We start from the raw sequence: 20,960 nt of genomic DNA, 5'->3' as shown, positions 1-20,960 counted from the left end.
TTCTGCTATCCCTGTCTCGTCCTCTGGTAGGGCACTACAAGTCTGTCTGAATCTAAACAGGCCTGAAACAAGTATCAGATGACTATTATGAGCACAGAGAGGCATAATTAATTGCATTTCTATCTTGCTCTTCACCATTTAAAAGCAGACCCAAATACGATACGAGAGCTAACATTGAAATAGCTCCACAACATTAACAGAAGGCAGGTTCTGATGGAAAAATAGCACGAACATCTCAGCAGTGCAACTAATGAAGGTGCTCCCCCTTAGCTGACTATGTTTAATTAGAGACCGGATAGTCAACTGTTGGCGATGCGTTGATTTGGATTTCTGGACTGAGCAGAGTTGGAATCGGTCTCCTCCACATTTTTGATTCTGACTTGCCCAAGCAGTTAGTATTTGGCAATTCTTAGGGTTACGGTGAGTTTCCTGAAAGGTAAATTCTCAGTTACTTCTCGGAACTTCTCACTTTACTAAATGATTTGATTTAGTTGCAACTGGGCAGTTGGTTCAGCCCAGCTGACTAAGGATTGTACACGAGGGTAACAGACCTCATTTCTTCATGCCCTGTCTCTTTATGCTGCTATTCCTGGATTTCATCCCAAATTCAGCATTAGAACACATTGTGGACATATTTGTGGATGGAATTTAGGTGTGGATTGTAGAGGACCTTATTGAATGGTCTGTAAGCTGAAGGCTATGAATACAGGTAGTTCTCAACTTGCAACCACAAATGAGCCCAACATTTCTTTTGCTAAGTGAGATAATTGTTAAGTGAATTTTGCCCCATTTTACAACCTTTCTTCCCACCGTTGTTAACTGAATCACTAGAAGTTGTTGATTGAATAACATGGCTCTTAAGTGAACCTGGCTTTCCCATTGACTTCGCTTGTCAGAAGGTCACAAAAGGTGATCACACGATCCAGGACACTGCAACCATCATAAATATGAATCAGTTATGAATATATGAATTATATAAATCATAAATATATGAATTTTGATCATGTGACCATGGGGATGCTGCAACCACCATGAGTTTAAAAAAAGAAAACTGTTGTAAGTCACTTTTTTCAGTGCTGTTGTAACTTCGAACAGTCACTAAACAAACTTTTGTAAGTCGAAGACCATCTGTAATGCTAAGCTATAAACATTGGGATACTGCTGAACAGACATAGGAACGGCTTAAGATCTGAAAGAGGATCAAAGTCTGCATACTACTGACTCCATCTGTCCAATCGTGCTGATTCAAAGCTTACATGAATAGAGTAAACCTTTACTCAATATCAGGATTCTGTCTTTACCCTGAATATCACCAAACTCTCTTTATCTGTGCTTCCTGGAGCACGGGTGTCAAACTCGCGGCATCACATTGCCATCACCTGACATATCATGATGTTTTCCCCCTTCGCGATGGGTGTGGCCTGCACATGACGCATCTGGCCCACAGGCCACCAGTTTGACACCCCTCTCCTACAGCATTCATGCCTCTAACTTGGATCATAGGAGCATTGATTTGGAAAACATCTTTCCCTGTCTTGCTCCAGATGTTTCTGATTCTGGGCTTGTGCTAGCTTGACACGAGCTGATCTCTAGAGTATATGGTACTAGAAAATCTCTAATTTAGAGTCTCTGCCTCCCCAATTTGCCACTTTTTAATTGCTTTCCAAATTCTCACTGAGTTAAACTGTGTCTTAAAAAATTAAATCTAATGTAAGATTAATATTTTAATAGTGCTAATAATGAGGAGAGGAGGTGAAAGACTGCAAGCCTAGCCTAAAAACCACAAATGAGAAAGCAGTGTAGTTATAAACTATGCATGTGCTATGAGGACAAACAATAAGCAGATCTGCTTTTTTTTTCTTTTTTCTTTTTGGCCTTGCACGATGGAGGCAATAATGTAGGAAGCCCTTGGTGAGCAAAGTAACACAATGCAGCACACCCTGCCTTTCTTTCCTCAACATAACCCAGTGCTATTCTTCTGTAAACTCTGGCACTGGACTGACATGTTACAAAGTGCCCAGGCTTGCATTTACTGTGTTAAGAGAGGTACAATGGGCTTATTATGTGTTTCCAGCAACTGAGGGTGGTCTGTAAAATTAATGATTGTGGCAGCTGCAAATTAAGTGAGCTCCCTAATATGTACTGTTGTTGATCCACCAAGATCAGTGTGTTTAAAATTCCTTGGTGGGAGACTAAATCTTCATAGCCATTTCACAAGTGATGCTGGCGCCCAACTGCAGCAATGTACGCAGGTCTTGTTTTATGAGACCTCCTTGGATACCAGGGTTTTCCTGCTTTGATTGGCAATCACGTAACCAACTGGGCATCTCTGCTAAATGTTCTGTAGCTTTATGTGGCAGGTGCATCGTGGAGCTTCTTTAGGGATACTTCAACACATTAGACTGTTTAGATGTACAGGGAGTCCTTGACTTAACAAGCATTTGTTTAGTGACTGTTCAAAGTTACAACAGCACTTAAAAAAAGTGATATAACCATTTTTTACACTTATGGCCATTGCAACATCCCCAGGGTCATTCCATCAAAATTCGGAGACTTGGCAACTGGCATGTATTTATGACCATTGTAAAGTCCCGAGGTCCTGTGATCACCTTTTGTCACTTTCTGACAAGCAAAGTCAATGGGAAAAGCAAGATTCCCTTAGCAGCTGTGCTATTAATTTAACAGCTGCAGTGATTCATTTAATAACTGGCAAGAAAGTTGTAAAAACAAGGCAAAACTTGCTTAATAACTGTCTCGCTTAGCAACAGAAATTCGGAGCTCAGTTGGGGTTTTCATAGAGTAAGTTAAGGACTACTTGTACTGCTTCTGAGGGTCTGGTAATCACTGGTGGAGATCTCCACCATATATAGATGGCTGTGTATTTTGCAGCAGTCCGTGCATGGAAAATAGAGGCCAATTTGCATCTATCTCAGTGTATTCTCCTATTAAATCTTATTTCACAAGGCCTTCACACAGCCGTTCATGTTTCCAGAAAGTTTCCCTGTAGCAGAATTCTGATCATTGCCTATTTTATCTGGGATGTCTACACGTTAGAGCAGGGGTGTCAAAATTGTGGCGTCATGTCATCATGTGACATATCATAATTTTTTCCTCCCTTTGCTAAACTGGTGGAGGTGGGCGTGGCCAGCATGTGACGCACCTGGCCTGTGGGCCATGAGTTTGACATCCCTGCATTAAAGCATAATTTGGAGACAGCTGACCTGTGGCAAATTATCAACTTCAGTAGCTGCCATCAGCATTAGAGAACTCACAGGTTTTATAGGTCAGGGGTCTGCAAACTTGGCTCTTTTAAGACTTGTGGACTTCAACTCTGGGTGTTGAAGTCTACAAGTCTTAAAAGAGCCAAGTTTGCAGACCCCTGGTATAGGTCATTTTCCAGGTAGCAATTATGGTTAAATTAGGCCTGGAAAGCTCTGCTTCTATATCTTGCATGTAAAGGGAGCAGGCTATATGAGGTTGAGGTAGAGCCTCAATCTGATTCAAAATATACAAAAATACCAAAATGAGTAGAGCTATTTTGGAAATGGCTGTTACACTCTGAAAATAAACTCTCTCATTGTAGAGCTTAAAAGTTCTACCTTTCTGTTCTTTCTTAGAGAAGCTTGGGAGTAATATTAATGTTGAAGAACAACAGTCCTATCGACTTCCAAAAGATAAAAAGAAGACAAAATATGTTCAGGTACCACACATTAAGACTGGTCTAAGGCAGGGGTGTCAAACTCGATTTCGTTGAGGGCCGCATCAGGGTTGTGTTTGACCTTGGGGGGCCAGGGTGGGCGTGGCTAGCTCTATGTCACTGGTGTCAGGGTGCCTGTGGTGGCCCAAGAAACCGAGCTCTGCTAGCGAAAACGAGCTCTGTGTTTTGGCTGCGACAGCTTCCTGCAACCCTCTGCCAGTGAAAACGGAGCTCGGGAGGGCCGCCTGAGGGCCTCCCAAGCTCCGTTTTTACTGGCAGAGGCACCGTGGGCCGATCCTTTGCTGTTTCCAGAGTGACCCTGATGCCCAAATCTAAGTGGGATACAGCCCCTGGGCCTTGAGTTTGACACCTCTGGTCTTAGGCATCTGTGGCCCTTCCAGACATTGTTGAATTGCCACTCCCAGAATCTGTTGTGGTCCACCAGCAGTCTGCGGAGCTGGCAATGGATTTGGACAGCAATGAGGCTGACGTGAGGCCAGGGCCATCGGGGAGTGAGGTGCGGAATCCAGAGCCTCCAAAGATTGATAGTAGTGAGGCAGAGGAACAGGAGGAACCTGTTCCTAATGCACGCATGAGAAGAGCTGCCAGAAGGCAATAGCAGCTCAAGCAAACATGACAACTCGGGAGTAGGGTCAAGAGATGATTGGCCCCTCCCATAAGGCTTAAAACAGACCAGCAACGGCATTTGGGCTTTGCCGGAAAACAACATTTGTAGCTTCGTCTTCTGCTTCGTCTACATCTTGCATTTATTCCTGTGACTTCTGAACGTTTGCCAAGAAAGGCTTTTAGCAGTTTGCCTAATTGGACCAAGGTTTGCGATAGGACTGAGGAATTTATGTTGGAAGGAATTTGTTTTAATTTAGTTGAACGACGCTGGGAATAAAGTAATTCTCAGCTGTTTGAATAAAGTTTGTTTTTTTCACGGACTGAGTTTCCTACTACCTACTTGGGCCTGGGTCATAACAGAATCCCCAAATTTGGAGGCAAGCTAATTGAGGTTTGAAGGGCAACCATTAGTCTGCTTCTGTACCTCAGAACTACGTAGCCAGTTATGAAAGTGTAACATTTAGAGTTCTTAGTCAATTGCTACTAGTTTTGGGAGAGTTTGTCCTTTTCTGCTTTTGTTAAAAAGTGTAAAAGATTTGCAACTATATCTCAAAAGATTGGCTTTGCTGGAGGGAATGTGGTCTGACAACATATGCACATAATTCTGTTTTCATTTGTGTGCATTTCCGTGTGTGTGTGTGTGTGTGTGTGTGTGTGTCTTCATGTTTGCCTTTGCCAAAGCACTTAATCGTTGACTTTTAACAAGCGCCGCTTCACCAGTAAGCTTGCTTTCATGGAACGTAAAATCAATCCCAACTTTGCATTTCTCTACTTAGATCCTGTTTCAGCTCTAGATCTGGGGCAGCAGCTCCAGCTGAAAGTCCAGCGCATGCACGATATTGAAACTGAGAACCAGAAACTTAGGGAAACCCTTGAGGAATACAACAAAGAATTTACGGAAGTGAAGAATCAAGGTAAATTGAGATGTGTACCAGAGAAGACCCTTTCCAATTAGTTGCCAGCCCCAAAGCTTTCCTCCATGTTCTTAAATGTTCTCTTAACCAATTTTAATTAGGTAAATATTTAACGAAGAACAACTAAAACCTAAAATTCTCAAGGATCATGATCAGGAAGCAACCTCTAAAATGAAGTTTGTCAGAGGGGAGGAAAATAGGGGCAGGCTTAGTTATTGGGTGAAGTTGAGATTCCAGCTTGGTAATGCTTTAGCCCTCGTTTAGTTTAGATTCAGAGTATGACCTCAATTTAAATCTGTTTCATGGTCAGAATTAAATTGTACTTTAAAAAAAAAATCTTAGCTGATCATTTGTTTTTGCTTTTTTAAAAAAAAACATTCTGGAAGCCAATATTCAGACAAATTCAGTGCATTAATTTATACCTTATGATTCCAGCAACTTCCTTAAGTACAAAATATGTGTTGTTTACAACAAAAGCTAAGTGATGCACCATTTTCTCTCCAGAATAATCTTGTGATGCTACCTCTTGCAACCTTCACTGTAGCTACAGTTTGTTTATCCCTAGGGCAGAATGCAGATAGTGAAGTAATGTAGGTTACTTATTTAAGTGGATGGGCAAACTGTTGAAGGTGTCTGCTGTACATGGAAAGGCCATTATCTTGTGGAGTAAGCACTCATCTCCCCAAATTGCTCCAGGTTTTGTTGGAGGAGGAGGAGGAGGCTGAAGGGGAAGTGATGAGCACACATGTACAGTATATGTGCCTTTGCAGTAAGCCTGCACTATCCTGAACCAGCAGTAAGAAGAAAACACATTCCAGGGGGAAAAAAACATTTTCCCAGTAGGCCTGGAGTTGTCCAAAAAGTGTCCAATTCTGATCATTATGACAGTAGGCAAATTACTTTAGGCTTGAAAGTGTTCAACTGCAAAATTGAGTAACAATTTTAAATGTTTAGGTCTGTGATCAGATATCAAGAATAGAGAGTCTACTTCAAAGCATTTCCTTATTCGTTTTTTTTCCCCTCACAAGGAATGCAGCTTTATAACATCAGAAATCATGGGAGTAACCCCTCCCCAATAAATTATGTGTGTTTGTGTTTTAACATTCCACATCCTTTCCATCACACATAATAATTAGCAACCTTTAGCTAAAAACAGCAATACTTTGAACAGTGTGGATTTGTAACTGCCTGTCCAAATAAAGAATTCTTCAGTTGCTGATAAAAGCTAGGCAGAGTAAAAGAAATAATATAATGGATGCCCCAGAACAAGAAAATCAGCTCTTCCGTCTGGTGGATTTTCCCTTAGAAAAGAAAAGGCACAGAGGGAGGTGCCCATCAACCATTCTTACACCTGTTCTGACAAAAACCAAAAACCACCCATTTGGAAGAATAGATTTGTAGGACTGTAGCATTCACTTAGTGATCACAGGGATTCACTTCACCACCACACAAAAAATAATGTCGTAAAACCGAGTCTGGTCATGTGGGTGCCTTGACTTACAACCGTAGCGGCTTATGGCTGAAAATCCAGTCCCATTTCAGTCACCGATAATATTACAAGGTATCGCTGCCGTTTCATTTTTCTGTGCACTCGCATTAGAAAAGCGTGTGCTATGCTTCCTGACAAAGTCCATTGATCCCGCTCAAACCTTAAACATTTAAAGTTCAATTTAGCATTTAGGGAATAAAAATCTCCAAAGGGACTCATAGCCATTGATTTTGTGTCAGGGTTGAAGAGCTAAAGTTTTAAGTCATGCTACTGCTGCTCTTGCTGTTGCTGTACTGCAGGGCAGAGAGAACTCTGCTGTGCTACCAGGTGTGGTGGCTTATTACTCATTTTCTTTCTCTTGTTGCCTTTTTTTCCCCCCCTCTCACCCCCTCCCAAAAGAGGTGACAATAAAAGCACTTAAAGAGAAAATTCGGGAATATGAGCAGACCCTGAAGAATCAAGCAGAGAACATTGCTCTTGAAAAAGAACAAAAGTTGCAAAATGACTTTGCTGAGAAAGAAAGGTACGACAACAAACGTGTGCATATGAATAACAGCGGCTGTTGCTTGGTGGTATGGCACCAGCTGGCAATGGATTAAAATATACCCACCTACTCTGGTCCTTTCCACCCCTTCCCCCTATCCTTTTTTTAAAATCTTAAGTCTGACTTTAGCATCTCAAATAGAGTGTAAAATCAGTATGTATATCTCCATCTAATATTATTGTTGCTAACGTGACTATTATAATTACCATATGTAGCATATTTGACATCTTTTGAATATTCTGTGCATTCAATAGAAGCACTCCTAGATATGAATAAAACACAAAATTTGACAAGGCAGCAGAAGCCCAGAGTTCAGGCAACCCATAAATCAAATATATAAGTAAATAATCAACCAGCAAACAATTATATTACATTTGAAAAGTTTGGTAGATTATCACATTTCTAAAACTGAAGTCTGAATATGTTGGAAAACATAATTTCTGGAAATAGGTTCTAAATCTCCTCCCGTCCCTGTTTATCTTCATGTCCTGAGTGAGGATCCAGGATCTTTGGTTTAAAAGTTTGTAAATCAGCTGGCTGTAGCTCTGTATCGTGGCATAAATGTTTGTCAAATTAACTCTGTTACCCTGAGCTACAAGCAAGCTGAACCATGCTTTTATGTGATGGCTTCTTTGCCTATCCAGGCAACCAGCTTCTCCCACTTAATTGCTTGGCCATTAAGGTTTCATATTGAACTCCTGTGAGAGATGGGTGACACATTAAGATGGGTGGCACATTGAGATGGCCTCATAATAAATGCCAAATGATGTGGAATTTCTACACAGTAAATCTGGTGGAACATTTTGAAAGCTTGAGCTAAAGTGCGAACAATGCCTCTGAACTGGCTCTATTTTTGGTTGTTCAGAGCAACCCAATTTTAAAAAGAGAAGAACTCACCAGTATAGATCGGTGCAACTTTTTCAGATGCAGGGCTCATTGCACTGGCTGGCATGCTAAAGGCTGAATACCCAATGCCAGAACAAAGAAATAGGCAGAATGGGGACGAAAACTGAACATTATTTAAACTTTTGGTGGAACACAATGAAATACAATTTAATATAAGAACATGAATGTTGCAATTTTCCACTTCTGCCTTATTCAAAATTAAAATTTCAACGAGGTGCTCTGGGAGAGTAGCCAAAACATTTGAAGACATTGTGTCTCACGTTGTGCGCCCTTCCTCTATTGCTCGTGGGCCATTTCTATGGGCTTTTTGTCCCTTTGGTTAACTTCTTCCACAAGGATTTATCACGAGAGTCTTTTACAGAAGCAGTGAGAAAATATGCTGGTTTAGGCTTTCATAATAGCATGAATGAAACAGTGATGACTACAAGGGCTGAAAGGCCATCACCTGTTTTTCTAGACCGCATCTATTTAGCCCAAAAGCTCATCGCTACTCCAAGAGAACATTGTAAGGTGTACTCAGAGAAGCTAGCTTGTTATTAGGAAGCAAAAAATTGTGTCGCATAATGCACTCATAATTCATAAGTTCCATCCAAAGGTTATCTTCTTCCAACTAAGTCCCGTGACATATCACAACATTTTCCCCCTTTGCTAAACCAGGGATGGCCTGGCCAGCGCATGACGCATTCGGCCCATGGGCCGCGAGTTTGACACCCCTGAACTAGGGGATTCATGTTCCCCCGGTTGGAGAATTCCTTTGTGGTAACCCCCATGTGTGAAACTGTGTTTATTATTTATTCTAAACACGCCCCCCCACACATCAATGTATCCTACAAAAATTGAGCATATTTTCAGTTTCTTGGTGTTAATGTAGTTCTCTGTTTACAGAATGTTGCAAGAGACACAAATATCAACGGCCTCAAAGCTGGAGGAAGCCGAACACAAACTGCAGACGTTACAAACAGGTTGGCTGGTTTTCCCCCTTCCGTGACTGATAACGATGGAGAAGAATAAGGGAGTGGGTAGGCTTGGGAACTCATCCATGCAAGGGCTGCTTTAACTTTCAGCCTGGAGCATCCATAATGCAACTGGTATAGAAGCTGGTTGATCAATGTTCATTAAATGTTAAAAAATATATGAGGTAAACATCATATTCTAAAATCATTCTTATTAAAATCTAAGAAGAAGAATTCAAATGAGGGATTGGGGATGAGAGCATTTGGATCCATAGCACATTGCTTATCTTTTAGGCGTGAGGTAAGAACTGTTAAGTATTCCCCAGCAAATTGAAGTCTGCTTATCTTCAAGTTGCCAAGCTTGAAGAGACACTGCTGTAGACTTTAGCAGGGATGCTCATCAATGTTTCTACCTACTGCATATGAATAAGAAACTTTTTAAGCAGCTGATGCAAACCACCAATTTGATGGAATGAAAGTAGTTCAAAGGTTTAGGCCAGAACTGTCAAACTCCCGGCTCATGGGCCAGATGCGTCACATGCTGGCCATGCCCACACCTGGTTTAGCAAAGAGGGAAAAAGTCCCGATACACCACGTGATGTGAGATTGACACCCCTGGTCTAGGCCATAAATGTCGTTGAAACAACTTGACCTATCTTTTTGCAGAGTGGAAGTCGTTCTGTTTTCTGCATTCCCAATCGAAATCTTTATGTTGCTTGCTGGATGCTTTTAGGGCCAAAATGAATGTGTTACAGCAATGTGTGTTTGTGTGTTGCATCTGATTTATGGAAAGAATATAATATAAGGAAATCGTCCCCACATCAGCAAAAATATAATGTGTGAATGTCCATTCAGTGACAGCAAGTATACATTTCTTAGTAATGTAATGGTGATCAGAAGTGACAGCCGAATGTTGTGGTTTCAGGTGAGCACTTGAGATCCTTGGAGCCAGTAATGGCTTCAGGTGGGAGAGAGATGCCTTTAACAGTATCTGTCTCATCTCAGGATCACAGAGAAGCTTGGAGTGAGGTGAAAAAGTTCTCTGACTTTGCCCTGAGTAGTTGCTATAGAAGGATTTTTCATTCACAAAAGAAATGAATGCTTTTTCTCCTGCTCATCCTCTTCTATCAGGGCTTATTTCTAGCTTATTGCCTTATGCTCCCCTACCAGAGCTGCGCTTCTGTCCCCGTTTCCTTCCCACTTGAAGTTGAAACAGGTCCCTGGATAACTCTGAACAAGGGGTTCAAGTCACAAGAGCCTATCTATAAATAGCATACAGCTTCACCAGATGAAGCAGAAGAAAAATTTAGAAACTTTTCACCATTCGTGAACAAGAATGGTGGTCAATTTTGGGTTCTTTGTGCGTCTCTGTATATTTTCTAAAGAAAAGAATTCAAAAATGCTTTTAAGCATTGTTTTTCTGCAATGTGATTTTGTTTGGTCAGGGAGAAGGCTTAATGTAAGATGACTTTTCAGAAAGAGAACAGTTCATAGCTCAGTAGTAATTGAGTAGCTGCTGCTGCTGCTTTTTAAAAAAAAACATTTCTTTTTTCTTCTCCATCCTTTAGCCTTGGAAAAAACACAGACAGAATTATTTGACCTGAAGACAAAATACGATGAGGAAATGACAGCAAAGTAAGATCTTTCAACTCCTCTTCAGCACATATGACTTGTGTTAACCTTCTGCCTCTGAGGGCAAGGATAAATACAGATAGTCCTTGAGTTACAACAGTAATCGGACCGGAATTTCTGGTCGCTAAATTATGTGGTCATAAAACATGACTTAGTGTGATTGCACTGTTTAGCGATAGCAATCCTGGCGCTCCCCATTGCTGCTGTTAGCCAAATTCCACTTGTCATTTGCCAAGGATCTATTCCAATTCCAGACTTAGTTCATCCCAGCCCCGAGCCTCAGTTTTTTTCAATTCTGAGAGCTGAAGTCCATGTATCTTAAATTGCCAAGGTTGAGAAACATGATCTACACACAATCTTGTCCTGATTGAGTGTCTGGAGGAAAAACATGGGTAAAATCACTGCAATGTTTTTTCCCTAGAATCTCTCATGAAATGTCTGAGGGGAGAGATTCTTAGTCATCCAGGTCATAGTTGACTCAAAGGTGCTTTTTCAAAAGGCAGCTGGACTGTTTTTCCCTTGAAGAAGAAGAAGAAGAAAAGATGTTTCACTTCTACTTCATCAGCTCAGGTCATCGATTCAGAACCGATGAAGCTTCTTGGGATGAGAAGCGAAATGCCCTCTTTTTCTTCCTCAAGGAAAAAAAAATCCAGTTGCTTTCTGAAAAAAGAATCTTTAAATCAACACTCTTGAAAGGAAGCTGCATGCAATGACATGAGTCTTGCTGCAGTAGAGAAGATGTGGCAGCCACTCGCAGAACCATTACAAAGTTTCTGTAAAACAAGTGGCAGCTAAAACAGCTAACCCAGTTGGGCTATTTCCAGGCCCCATTTTCATTTTACCCTGATCTTTTGAGTTAACAGTTCTCCAAGGAAAGCAGTTCAGTATAGCTCTATATAAAGGGGATGCAGTGGCTCAGTGGCTAAGATGCTGAGCTTGTCAATCAAAAGCTCAGCAGTTCAGCGGTTCGAATCCCTAGTGCAGTGTAACGGGGTGAACTCCTGTTACTTTTCCCAGCTTCTGCCAACCTAGCAGTACGAAAGCATGTAAAAAATGCAAGTAGAAAAATAAGGACCATCTTTGGAGGGAAGATAACAGCGTTCCGTGCGCCTTTGGCATTTGGTCATGCCGGCCACATGACCACGGAGACGTCTTCGAACAGCGCTGGCTATGTGCGAGGGGAACCTTTACCTTATAGCTGTATATGTGCTTACTGATTTGCTCGATGAGACCAGCCTTTCCCAATGTGCTGGATGACAACTCGAATCATTGGCTGCGCACGTACGAGAGAGTGAGTGATGAGACCTATTCTCCAGCACATCTGGAGGTTTACACCATTTGTAGCCACTGTGTCTCTCCATCTGCCAGCCTTCAATAAAAGAAAAATTGATTGTGGTTTTAATTCTTGAGTGCATAATGAGTCTGGGGTAAAATTTGTGTTTGGGGGTGGACTTGCATAATGGAGAGTGTATTAGAGACGTCAGCGTTTGAAGGATGCTGTTCCCTTTCAGGTTTTTTGTCAGAAATTGAGCAGACAGGTTCTTCAAATGAGAGGAACAAAAGAAGCAGCTATCCTCCCGACAGGACAGCTGCAACAGCAAAATGCCTATGTTAAACTCTTCTAAGAATCCTTTGCAGTATATAAGTATTTGGAAAGTTTTTTTGGAAATGTTGCAAATGAGGGATTGTACACTGGCCTTTTGTTGCCTGCAGGAATGAGAAGCTGATGGTGACTTTACCCACTTTCCCCCTTTTTAAAAACATTTTTTATAGGATCACTTACAGTTTTGGAATTGGTATTCAGAACAGTTCCAGGACAATCCATCCCCCATTTTGAGATTTGAAATTTAAACCAAAAAATAAAATAAAATTAAAAAGTAGAGAAAATACAATGGCAAGGGACTGGGCTGTTTTCTTATTATCCAGATAGAAAACTGCCAGGATTTTGAGGATTTATTATTTTGTAGGGACATTTAAAGATGCTTTTATTTCAGTTTTGTGAGCACCCTAAGGTGAAAAGCAGAATAAAAGCTCTGAACTCTAGCAGTGCTGTTGGGAAGAATTTTTTCTAAAATGAAAATGATGGTGATGAGTTCAACCGTGTGCAAATTATATGGCACTTTAGAAATTTTGGGGTGCACAGTTTACAGCCCCCAAAGCTTGGATATGGTTTCAAGAAGCCTAAGCTGCTGACTAGTCATTTTAATGTGCTCAGGGTGAAAAATTAATAAGCAATATTAAGCCGTATTTAATTTTTACATTCCGGGCTCATTCACCCACTTGTAGCACTATGGTCTCTGATTTCAAGCAGCTCTCAGCTCAAACATAGCTACATGTGTGTCTTTATATATGGTATATATATGTTTTAAGCACATATGATGGCATTAGCCTGCACCCTTTCCTCTCTCCCTGTTTTAATTTTCAGGCTGTGTGAGGGCTGGGGCAAGTTTTCGTTGTCCATGTAACTTAGTAGCACAACACAGAAATAGTAGATAATTTCAAAGAACAATAACAACAACAATGATGATGATGATGATGAAGCTAAAGAGCTCTGGAATGTTAGAATTGAAACAGACAGGCACCCCAGATTTAACAACTGTTGATAAGAAAGACAAAAAAAAAACCAACAACCCAAGTCTGGATAGTTGATGTGGTAGTACCGGGAGAAGCAGAAGAGAAGAGAAAGAACTGGAGAAGATAACAAAATACAAAGACCTGCAAATAGAATGACTGTGGCAAAAGAAAGCAAAGATAATGCCAGTAGTAATAGACACCTCAGGTGCAATCCCAAAACAACTGGAGCATCTTTGGCATTGAAAAAATCACCACTGATCAATTACAAAAGGCAACTTTACTCAGGATAACTTATATCCTGCGACAATACCTTTAACACCCTCAGACAAAATATCTGCCTATCCCAGGTCCTTGGATAAAAATGCCAAATAAAGTCTTAACATCTGGCTGACTGCGTGATGGACCAGTAATAATAATACTTTTGGTATCTTTGTTGATATACGCTAGCAATTAAGATTTTCGCCGTTGTGCTAGGCCTTTGACCTTTTTAATTCCCAATTATGTTGAACAAGGTTTTTTTTTAAAAAATCCCTTATTCAGTAAACCAATTCATGGCCTAAATATGCAATATTAACTGCTTATTAGAAAATAATATCCTCCTCCTGCTCTTTATGACGATTGTTATTCATAATTATTTTGTTATTATTTAACAATACCTGTGAACAAACTCTTGCAAGCCGTCCTTCTGTCTCTAGAAATGAAGGTGTTAATGACCAAAATAAAAATGACTTTCCAGCATGTCAGCTGGGTTCTCAGAAGCTGAAATCGACAAGACGCCATCAGTAAAGTTTTCCATGTGTAGGCTTGAAATAAAATGTAATTAGGGCTTTATGTGCAGAACAAGGGTCCATTGATGACTACAGCTGGTCTTTGTTTTCTTCTGTCACTGAGTGTGGGAGGTAAAAAAAGTGGTCCTCTTCATGTTTATTAATGCAGGATTCCTGAGACAAATGGCAAGCACAGTTTAATGTTTGTTGGAACATGGAGGGGCTTGCCAAAACAGTTGTGTAAGAGAATTTCAAGGTTTTCAGATTGCGGCTGTTCCTGAATTAAAAAATCAGATGGTGGAGCTGTATGTTTCCATACCGGAGGCAAGCTGAGCAGGAGAAAGAGTGGCAGAAAGGGGTGACTGTTTAGAGCAGTATTTCCCAACCTTGGCCAGTTGAAGATGGGTGGACTTCAACTCTCAGAATGCTGGCTGGGGAATTCTGGGAGTTGAAGTCCATACATCTTCCAAGTGGCCAAAGGGCCAAGTTTGAGAAACACTGGCTTAGTGAGAAGGAGATTTGGCACCAAATTGATGTGAAGAGTGAACCAGAAAGGGAGAGATATGGCTGATTTGATTTCCAGACAATGGACAGACAATTGCGCAACTGGCAATCAATTTTGCAGGCAGAAGAATCCAGGTTTAATCTTGACACCTCAAGAAGTAACCAAGAAAGACCATTATTTGACTCAGATTTTGTAGCACTTTACTTGGGCAAAATACAGGTAGACCTTGACTTACAACCACAATGGAGCCCAACATTTCTGTTGTTAAGTGAGACATTTGTTAAGTGAATTTTACCCCATTTTACGACCTTTCTGGCCACAGTTGTTACGTGAACCACCACAGTTGTTAAATTGGTAACATGGTTGTTAAGTGAATCTGGCTTCCCCAGATGCTTGTCAGAAGGACACTGCAACCGTCATAAATATGAACCAGTTGCCAAGTATCTGAAGTTTGAGCACATGACCATGGGAATGCCACAATAGTCATAAGTGTGAAAAATGGTCATAAGTCACTTTTTCAGTGCTGTTGTAACTTTGAATAGTCACTAAACAAATTGTTATAAGTTGAGTACTACCTGTAGACAGTGGGTGGGATACATGGGCTGATTTCCAAGCAAAACATCATAGATCAGGGATCATCAACCTTTTCAATAAATGAAATTGGGCCTCTGTGGCTCAGACTGCTAATGCAGTCTGTTATAAACAGCAGCTGCTTGCAATTACTGCAGGTTCTAGTCCCACCAGGCCCAAGGTTGACTCAGCCTTCCATCCTTTATAAGGTAGGTAAAATGAGGACCCAGATTGTTGGGGGCAATAAGTTGACTTTGTATATAAATATACAAATAGGATGAAGACTATTGCTAACATAGTGTAAGCCGCCCTGAGTCTTCGGAGAAGGGCGGGATATAAATGCAAATATTTTTTTTTTTTAAATGGCTTTTCAGTGCAAATGAAATGGATTTTCAATGCAAAGTTTTCTGAAGGGCTGCCATGCAGTTACAATCCTTGCAGATTAAGGATGATCAACATACGTGTAAACCATTCATTACTCCTGTCTGCACTCATTCTAGAGAACACAGCTCAATATTTGGAACATTTATCGTAACTATGAATCTTTTTCATGGATTTTGTATGAAATAATTTCACCTTTCTTTGAAGTGCTTTTAATACCTGTCATTAATTGGTTCCAAGAGGCATGATGAATCCCAAAAATGGTTTTCCCATAAGGAATAAAGCATTAGTCACGAAGTAACCGACACCGACAATTTCTAGCTTGCATATCAAGTATCAAACAAATGATGCGTACTGGGACAAAATCTTTGTGTTAGAGTGCATTGGATACCAAATTTGATGAGTTTCAAAGCAGTCAAGTGCTGTGATACCAGTGTATTTACAGTATTCCAGTACAGTATTGATGTTAATAACTGTTTTCTCTAGCCTGTCTAAAATATCAGGACTTAACCATGGTTTAAACATCTGGAAGGACTTCAGGTTTCTGCAGTACACAACAGAAGGCAAATTAGTTGCAGAGTTCACACATCATAGCAAACTCATGTCGCAGCAACACCTGAAGAAAAGACACAAAGAAGTAGGACTTTATGAATATGATAAGAGGAAGCAGGTTGCAATCCAACCTACCAATAGAACGGAGGGATTGTGGCTTATTGTATCTACAATTTGAGCTGTAGAGATCAAATCTATTTTACATAGCTTATCTGACTGAACTGGCTCAACAAGCTATTTGTAGAAATGTTATAACACCTAAATGAGCTATAAATAATTTAAAAAAAATAATTTACAGAGTTTATCCAAGGACAGTCAGAAATTATAGGGACCAGGAAAAGAATATTTTGTAGGGGGCTGTTGGTGGTGTTTCAAATCTCGATACCCTGGTAGTTTGGATTTATGATTTTTTTAGAACTAAAATGATTTATGTATATGTTTGACAGTTATAATAAAAATGTTACTAAGAGCCTGGGAACAGTGGGGTCATACAATCAGAAAGGGATCTATAGAGTTATCTTCCATTCCGGAGAACTCCATTTTGTTATGTGCTTGAGAGCAAATTTTACATTTCCCCTTTTAACTGTCAGATTCTCCTTGTTCAGATGTTTCTCATTTTTTTCCACCCCTCTGTGCACATATGTCCGCTTGGCTTCAATTTCTGAAGCCCTGTGGTAATGTTTCTTTCTTTAAAAGCTTAAAATGCCAATTTTTATGAAGTGCATTCAGTTTCATTTTTACAGTGTTTCACCTGAAGATTTATAATTTTACGAGGAGCTGGTCACCTAAACCACAAGCTGTCCACAAACCATGCCCAAATTCCCATGTTTTGCATACAGCACTATTAAGCTAGTATTTTGTAAGCACTGAGTATATCTCTACTCTTCCTTCCTCAGGGTCTCTGTGGTGTGCCCTCTTTCACAAACATTTTCTACTTGTTGCTTGGTCACTCTTATAAAGTGTGTGCATATTTGTGTACGCATTTTACTTCAGGGTATCTATGTTTCTCTGTACATGTATACAGGCAAATAGAGAGGTAATTGTAGTGGCAAGCAAACCTTAATCAGCAGCACAACTTCTAAATATGTTCTGTATATATAGATGCTGTTTACTATGCAGCTTAATGACTTCACAGGATGACAGTATTATTAAACATAAATGTTTGGTCCTTATCTGAAACTGAAAATGGAGATGGGAAGAATAGTGGCATAAGAACACGGTTTGTTCCATAATGTAAGTTCCTGTTGATGTGCTCTCTTGTGTACATGCACATATACATACAGACATGTGCACCCATTCTTTTCTTCCTCCAACCTTTCCTCCCATCCAAGCAGAGGTAAAAACCACTGAATGTAGCCAGCTGTCTCAACTACTGGAGATTCCCTGTGAACAAGCTTTCTGATTAGAAAAGGTTTCCTTCCTGAAACGAAAAAGGGGTGGAATCGGCCCCTTTTGATTTGTTTCGTGATTTGCCTTTTCCTTTCCTCAGCTGCCATTGGTTAAGAAATATCTCCAATTGCCAGTAAGATGGCAAGGCATCATACTTTTGGCCATAGCCGAGGAACGTGGCAAGCCTGAGACATGCATTTTAATGCAGAACTTTATACTCTGGTCTTGCAGTATAGCAGTTGTGCAGCCCTCTCTGGAGCCTTCAGATTTAAGGCTTGAATGAACAAAGCCCAGGCTCAGGATAGTCCGCATGAGCCGACATTAACCTTTGCCTCCACAATGTAGAACAGTAAATTTCCCTATAAAGAAAGGGCTGGAGAACATTTTCAATAGTTTGTGTGTTGAATGCTTACATTTCAGCAAGGTAAAATTGATTGCATTGATACCTTCATCAACGGCTATATTCTTTTGGTATTTTAGAACATTTCCTTCCTTTTGAACTGCGAGATTCCTCCCCCACTTTAAAAAAAAAAAAAGAAACATAGGGTTTATGGAGGGCTGAATGTAGACAAGGGTCTTCTAGTGAATCAAACCAAGGGTGTATTTCCCACAGAGTTTCCACATCTCTTCAAACAATTTGGATTCTCCTTAAACTGACACTAGTCTACTTCTATAACAAGATCCAGTACTGGATGTTTCATTGGAGATGTTGCTTTAAGAAATGTCATCATAGGGACTAATAACCCTTTAGTGTTCTCCCCGCCCTTCCTTTCTTTGCTGTACTTTTATTTATGTATCTAATGAAGAATGAGAATTACAAACTAAAAGATATTATTAGAGATGTAGTTGCCTTAGTCTGTCACAGCAAGGTCAATAGATAAGGTGACACCTTAAAGACTTAGAAAATTGTCCTGATATCAGGGGTGAAATGCTCCCGGTTTGGACTGGATCACTCAATCCGGTAGTGATGGCGGCGGGTGGTTCGGAGAACCGGTAGCAAAAATCCTTGCCCCCCTGCCATGCTGAGCTGCACGCCCTCAGAGGGCTTTTTTTTTTTACTTTTAAAAGCTTTTAAAAGAAAAGAAAAGCCTCTGAAAATCGGGCAACTCAGCTGGGATCATCAGAGCCTTTTAAAAGCATTTTTACAACCTCTTCAGCCTAAGAGGTTGTAGAAAAAATGCTTTTAAAAGTAAAAAAAAAAGTTGGCCACACCCACCCAGTCACATTACCCCACTCCCCGCCATCAAGCCACACCCACAGAACCTGTAGTAACAAATTTTACATTTCACCACTGACGGATATCCATCATTGTTGCAGCCTTGGCTTTCCTAATGCATCTTTACTGCATTTAACATAGTTTCATCCTTGTCTTCTCTCCACTACATTAAAGTGCTTGCAAGTTTGTATGAAACATCTTTTGGGATTAATTGGGACAGGATTTCTTTAGCACAACATTTCCAAAGATGCACAAACATCTACCACACCAGTCCCAAATTAGATTAACAAAAAGAAAGAATATATATTTCAGGTCTTTCCAGCAGATTGGAATATGGGACAAACATAGAATTACACCTAGTGGCTTTTATCTGCACATGGAAAATTTGCCATCTTGGTAGGAATTAGTCAGCATGAAGGGTTTTTTTGGCATCCCCGTTACAAAATTACTTTCACTAAAAATTCCAGATTTCATTATTCCTCTAAATCAGTGTTACTCAACCTCAGCAATAAGTCAGGTGGACTTCAGCCCAGAAATTTTGGGCTCAATTGTGGGCGTAAGTCGAGGACTGCCGTAAATAATATAAATTTTGCTGCTGTAAAATTTGCTTCAGCAAATTTCATATTTTTTTGGGTTGATAACTCAAAAATTAGTTTACAATTCCAGCTACTTTTGTACCCACACCTGTACTCACAATATCTTTGTAGGGACAAATCTTTAGTTCAGATATTGCCATATGCAGTCACCTGCATGGATAATAAAATCTCTGGAAATAGTGCAAGGTATCTCCAGAAATAATCCTGGGTATTGCCTTTTCTGCCACACAGCTAATATGTTAACAAGTTCATAAGACAAAAGACAAAGAGAGGGAAGATACATCTGTAGAGTTCCCATCCATAATGGTAAAAGGACTTTTGTGCATTTAAAAATGTGATAGAGAGAGAGATGTTAACTTCGTAGAGTCAGTCTGGGTACAGAGGTGTTAATGGCACTTGCAAAGGATTTATTCTTGAGCAGTGTTTAAAGTGTTTGCCTTGAGCTCTTTTAAATCACACATACATTTTCAAGTGATATCCCAGAAATACATTTGTGCTCCTTCTTAAATCACAGCGAGGGCTTTGCGTTCCAGCCAAAAAGTTTTCCCATGAGACCAGCACGGCAAGGAGAAAAATAATAGTACAGTAATAATAATAATAAAAAAAGCTGTTAAGAAAAGACCAGGAAAAAAATATGTCTGGACAGGAAAACTCCTTCAGAAGCTCAGTTAATGGGTTACAATCAACCCTCAGAAAAGGCCTGAGAAGTTCGGCTTTCTTCATAAAGGAATTGGCAAGAGTTTTGCCCTATTTCCTGACCCCAATTGCAGTTGTTTCCAAGTTGGATCATAAAATTCTTCCTGACATCACTGAACTCAGGAATTCTGTTTTTGCAACAGGAAGGTGCTCTAATTTGAATCGAATTATTGGGGGGGGGGCACAGTCCTTTTTTGCTGTGTCATTTCCTGACCAAAATCTTTCAAAATGTTCTTTTCTGAGTATAGAGCTACATGTAATATGCCCGCATCTTTTGTTAGTTTAAGAAGAAGGAAAAACAAGCCCATGTTCTAATGGCAGTTTTGGCCACAGATCATATGTGGGGGAATGTGAAGGAGAAGAACATTTTACCAACACCAGACTGATCAAAATCTGACTTAATGGTACTTTTAAGAGCAGCTTTAACCCTTCAAAAGAGAATACAGTGTCTTGCAAGCCATTTCAGCCAGATTTGATCTTTATTTTAACTCTCCCAACTGATAGGCTGATGTAACTTTCCTTGCCTGACCATAATGGCTGAGAAATGTTGAGGAGAATTTTAAACCCAACACATCTGGAGAATATCGAGGCAGAGTTGTGTGAAGGTTGAGTTAAAGCAGATTAAGGAGATAACATTGTCAGTGAAGACTAGAGTTATTTGGTGCCATTTGCACCATTTTTGAATAGTGAATAACAGCTATTCATGTATATTGAGGAGAAATAAAGCTGGAAAATTGAAAATACAACTGGATGAAGGTAGAATTCACTTTCTGCTCATTGGACTCGCTGCCTCATATAACATTGTGAAACATTGTTCATTCGTTTACATATTCCAATTTCAGATTTAATTTTAATGCTAGTATGTTAGAACAGGGGTCCTCCCACTACAGCGCCTTGAGCCCTTTAGAAGCGGGCCATGGAAGTGCTGGGCGAGCATGCGCACACATATCCT

General features: G+C 40.2%; 1 protein-coding gene across 9 annotated transcripts in view; it reads left to right on the top strand.

The window, feature by feature from the left end:
- CUX1 (cut like homeobox 1) overlaps positions 1-20,960 on the top strand; it is a 374,189-nt gene that overhangs the window by 195,926 nt on the left and 157,303 nt on the right. For all 9 annotated transcript variants that reach the window (XR_009152844.1, XR_009152843.1, XM_058164380.1 and 6 more), the window contains exons 5-8: positions 5,101-5,238; positions 7,127-7,250; positions 9,063-9,139; positions 10,699-10,765. Coding sequence is in view for 7 of the 9 variants with exons in the window: in XM_058164380.1 (XP_058020363.1) it covers positions 5,101-5,238; positions 7,127-7,250; positions 9,063-9,139; positions 10,699-10,765 (406 nt within the window). In the remaining 2 variants the exon portion in view is untranslated. The remainder of the gene's footprint in view (positions 1-5,100; positions 5,239-7,126; positions 7,251-9,062; positions 9,140-10,698; positions 10,766-20,960) is intronic.

Source organism: Ahaetulla prasina, chromosome 1, assembly GCF_028640845.1.
Source record: "Ahaetulla prasina isolate Xishuangbanna chromosome 1, ASM2864084v1, whole genome shotgun sequence".
Classification (NCBI taxonomy): domain Eukaryota; kingdom Metazoa; phylum Chordata; class Lepidosauria; order Squamata; family Colubridae; genus Ahaetulla; species Ahaetulla prasina.
This window is presented reverse-complemented; position numbering and strand designations above follow the sequence as displayed.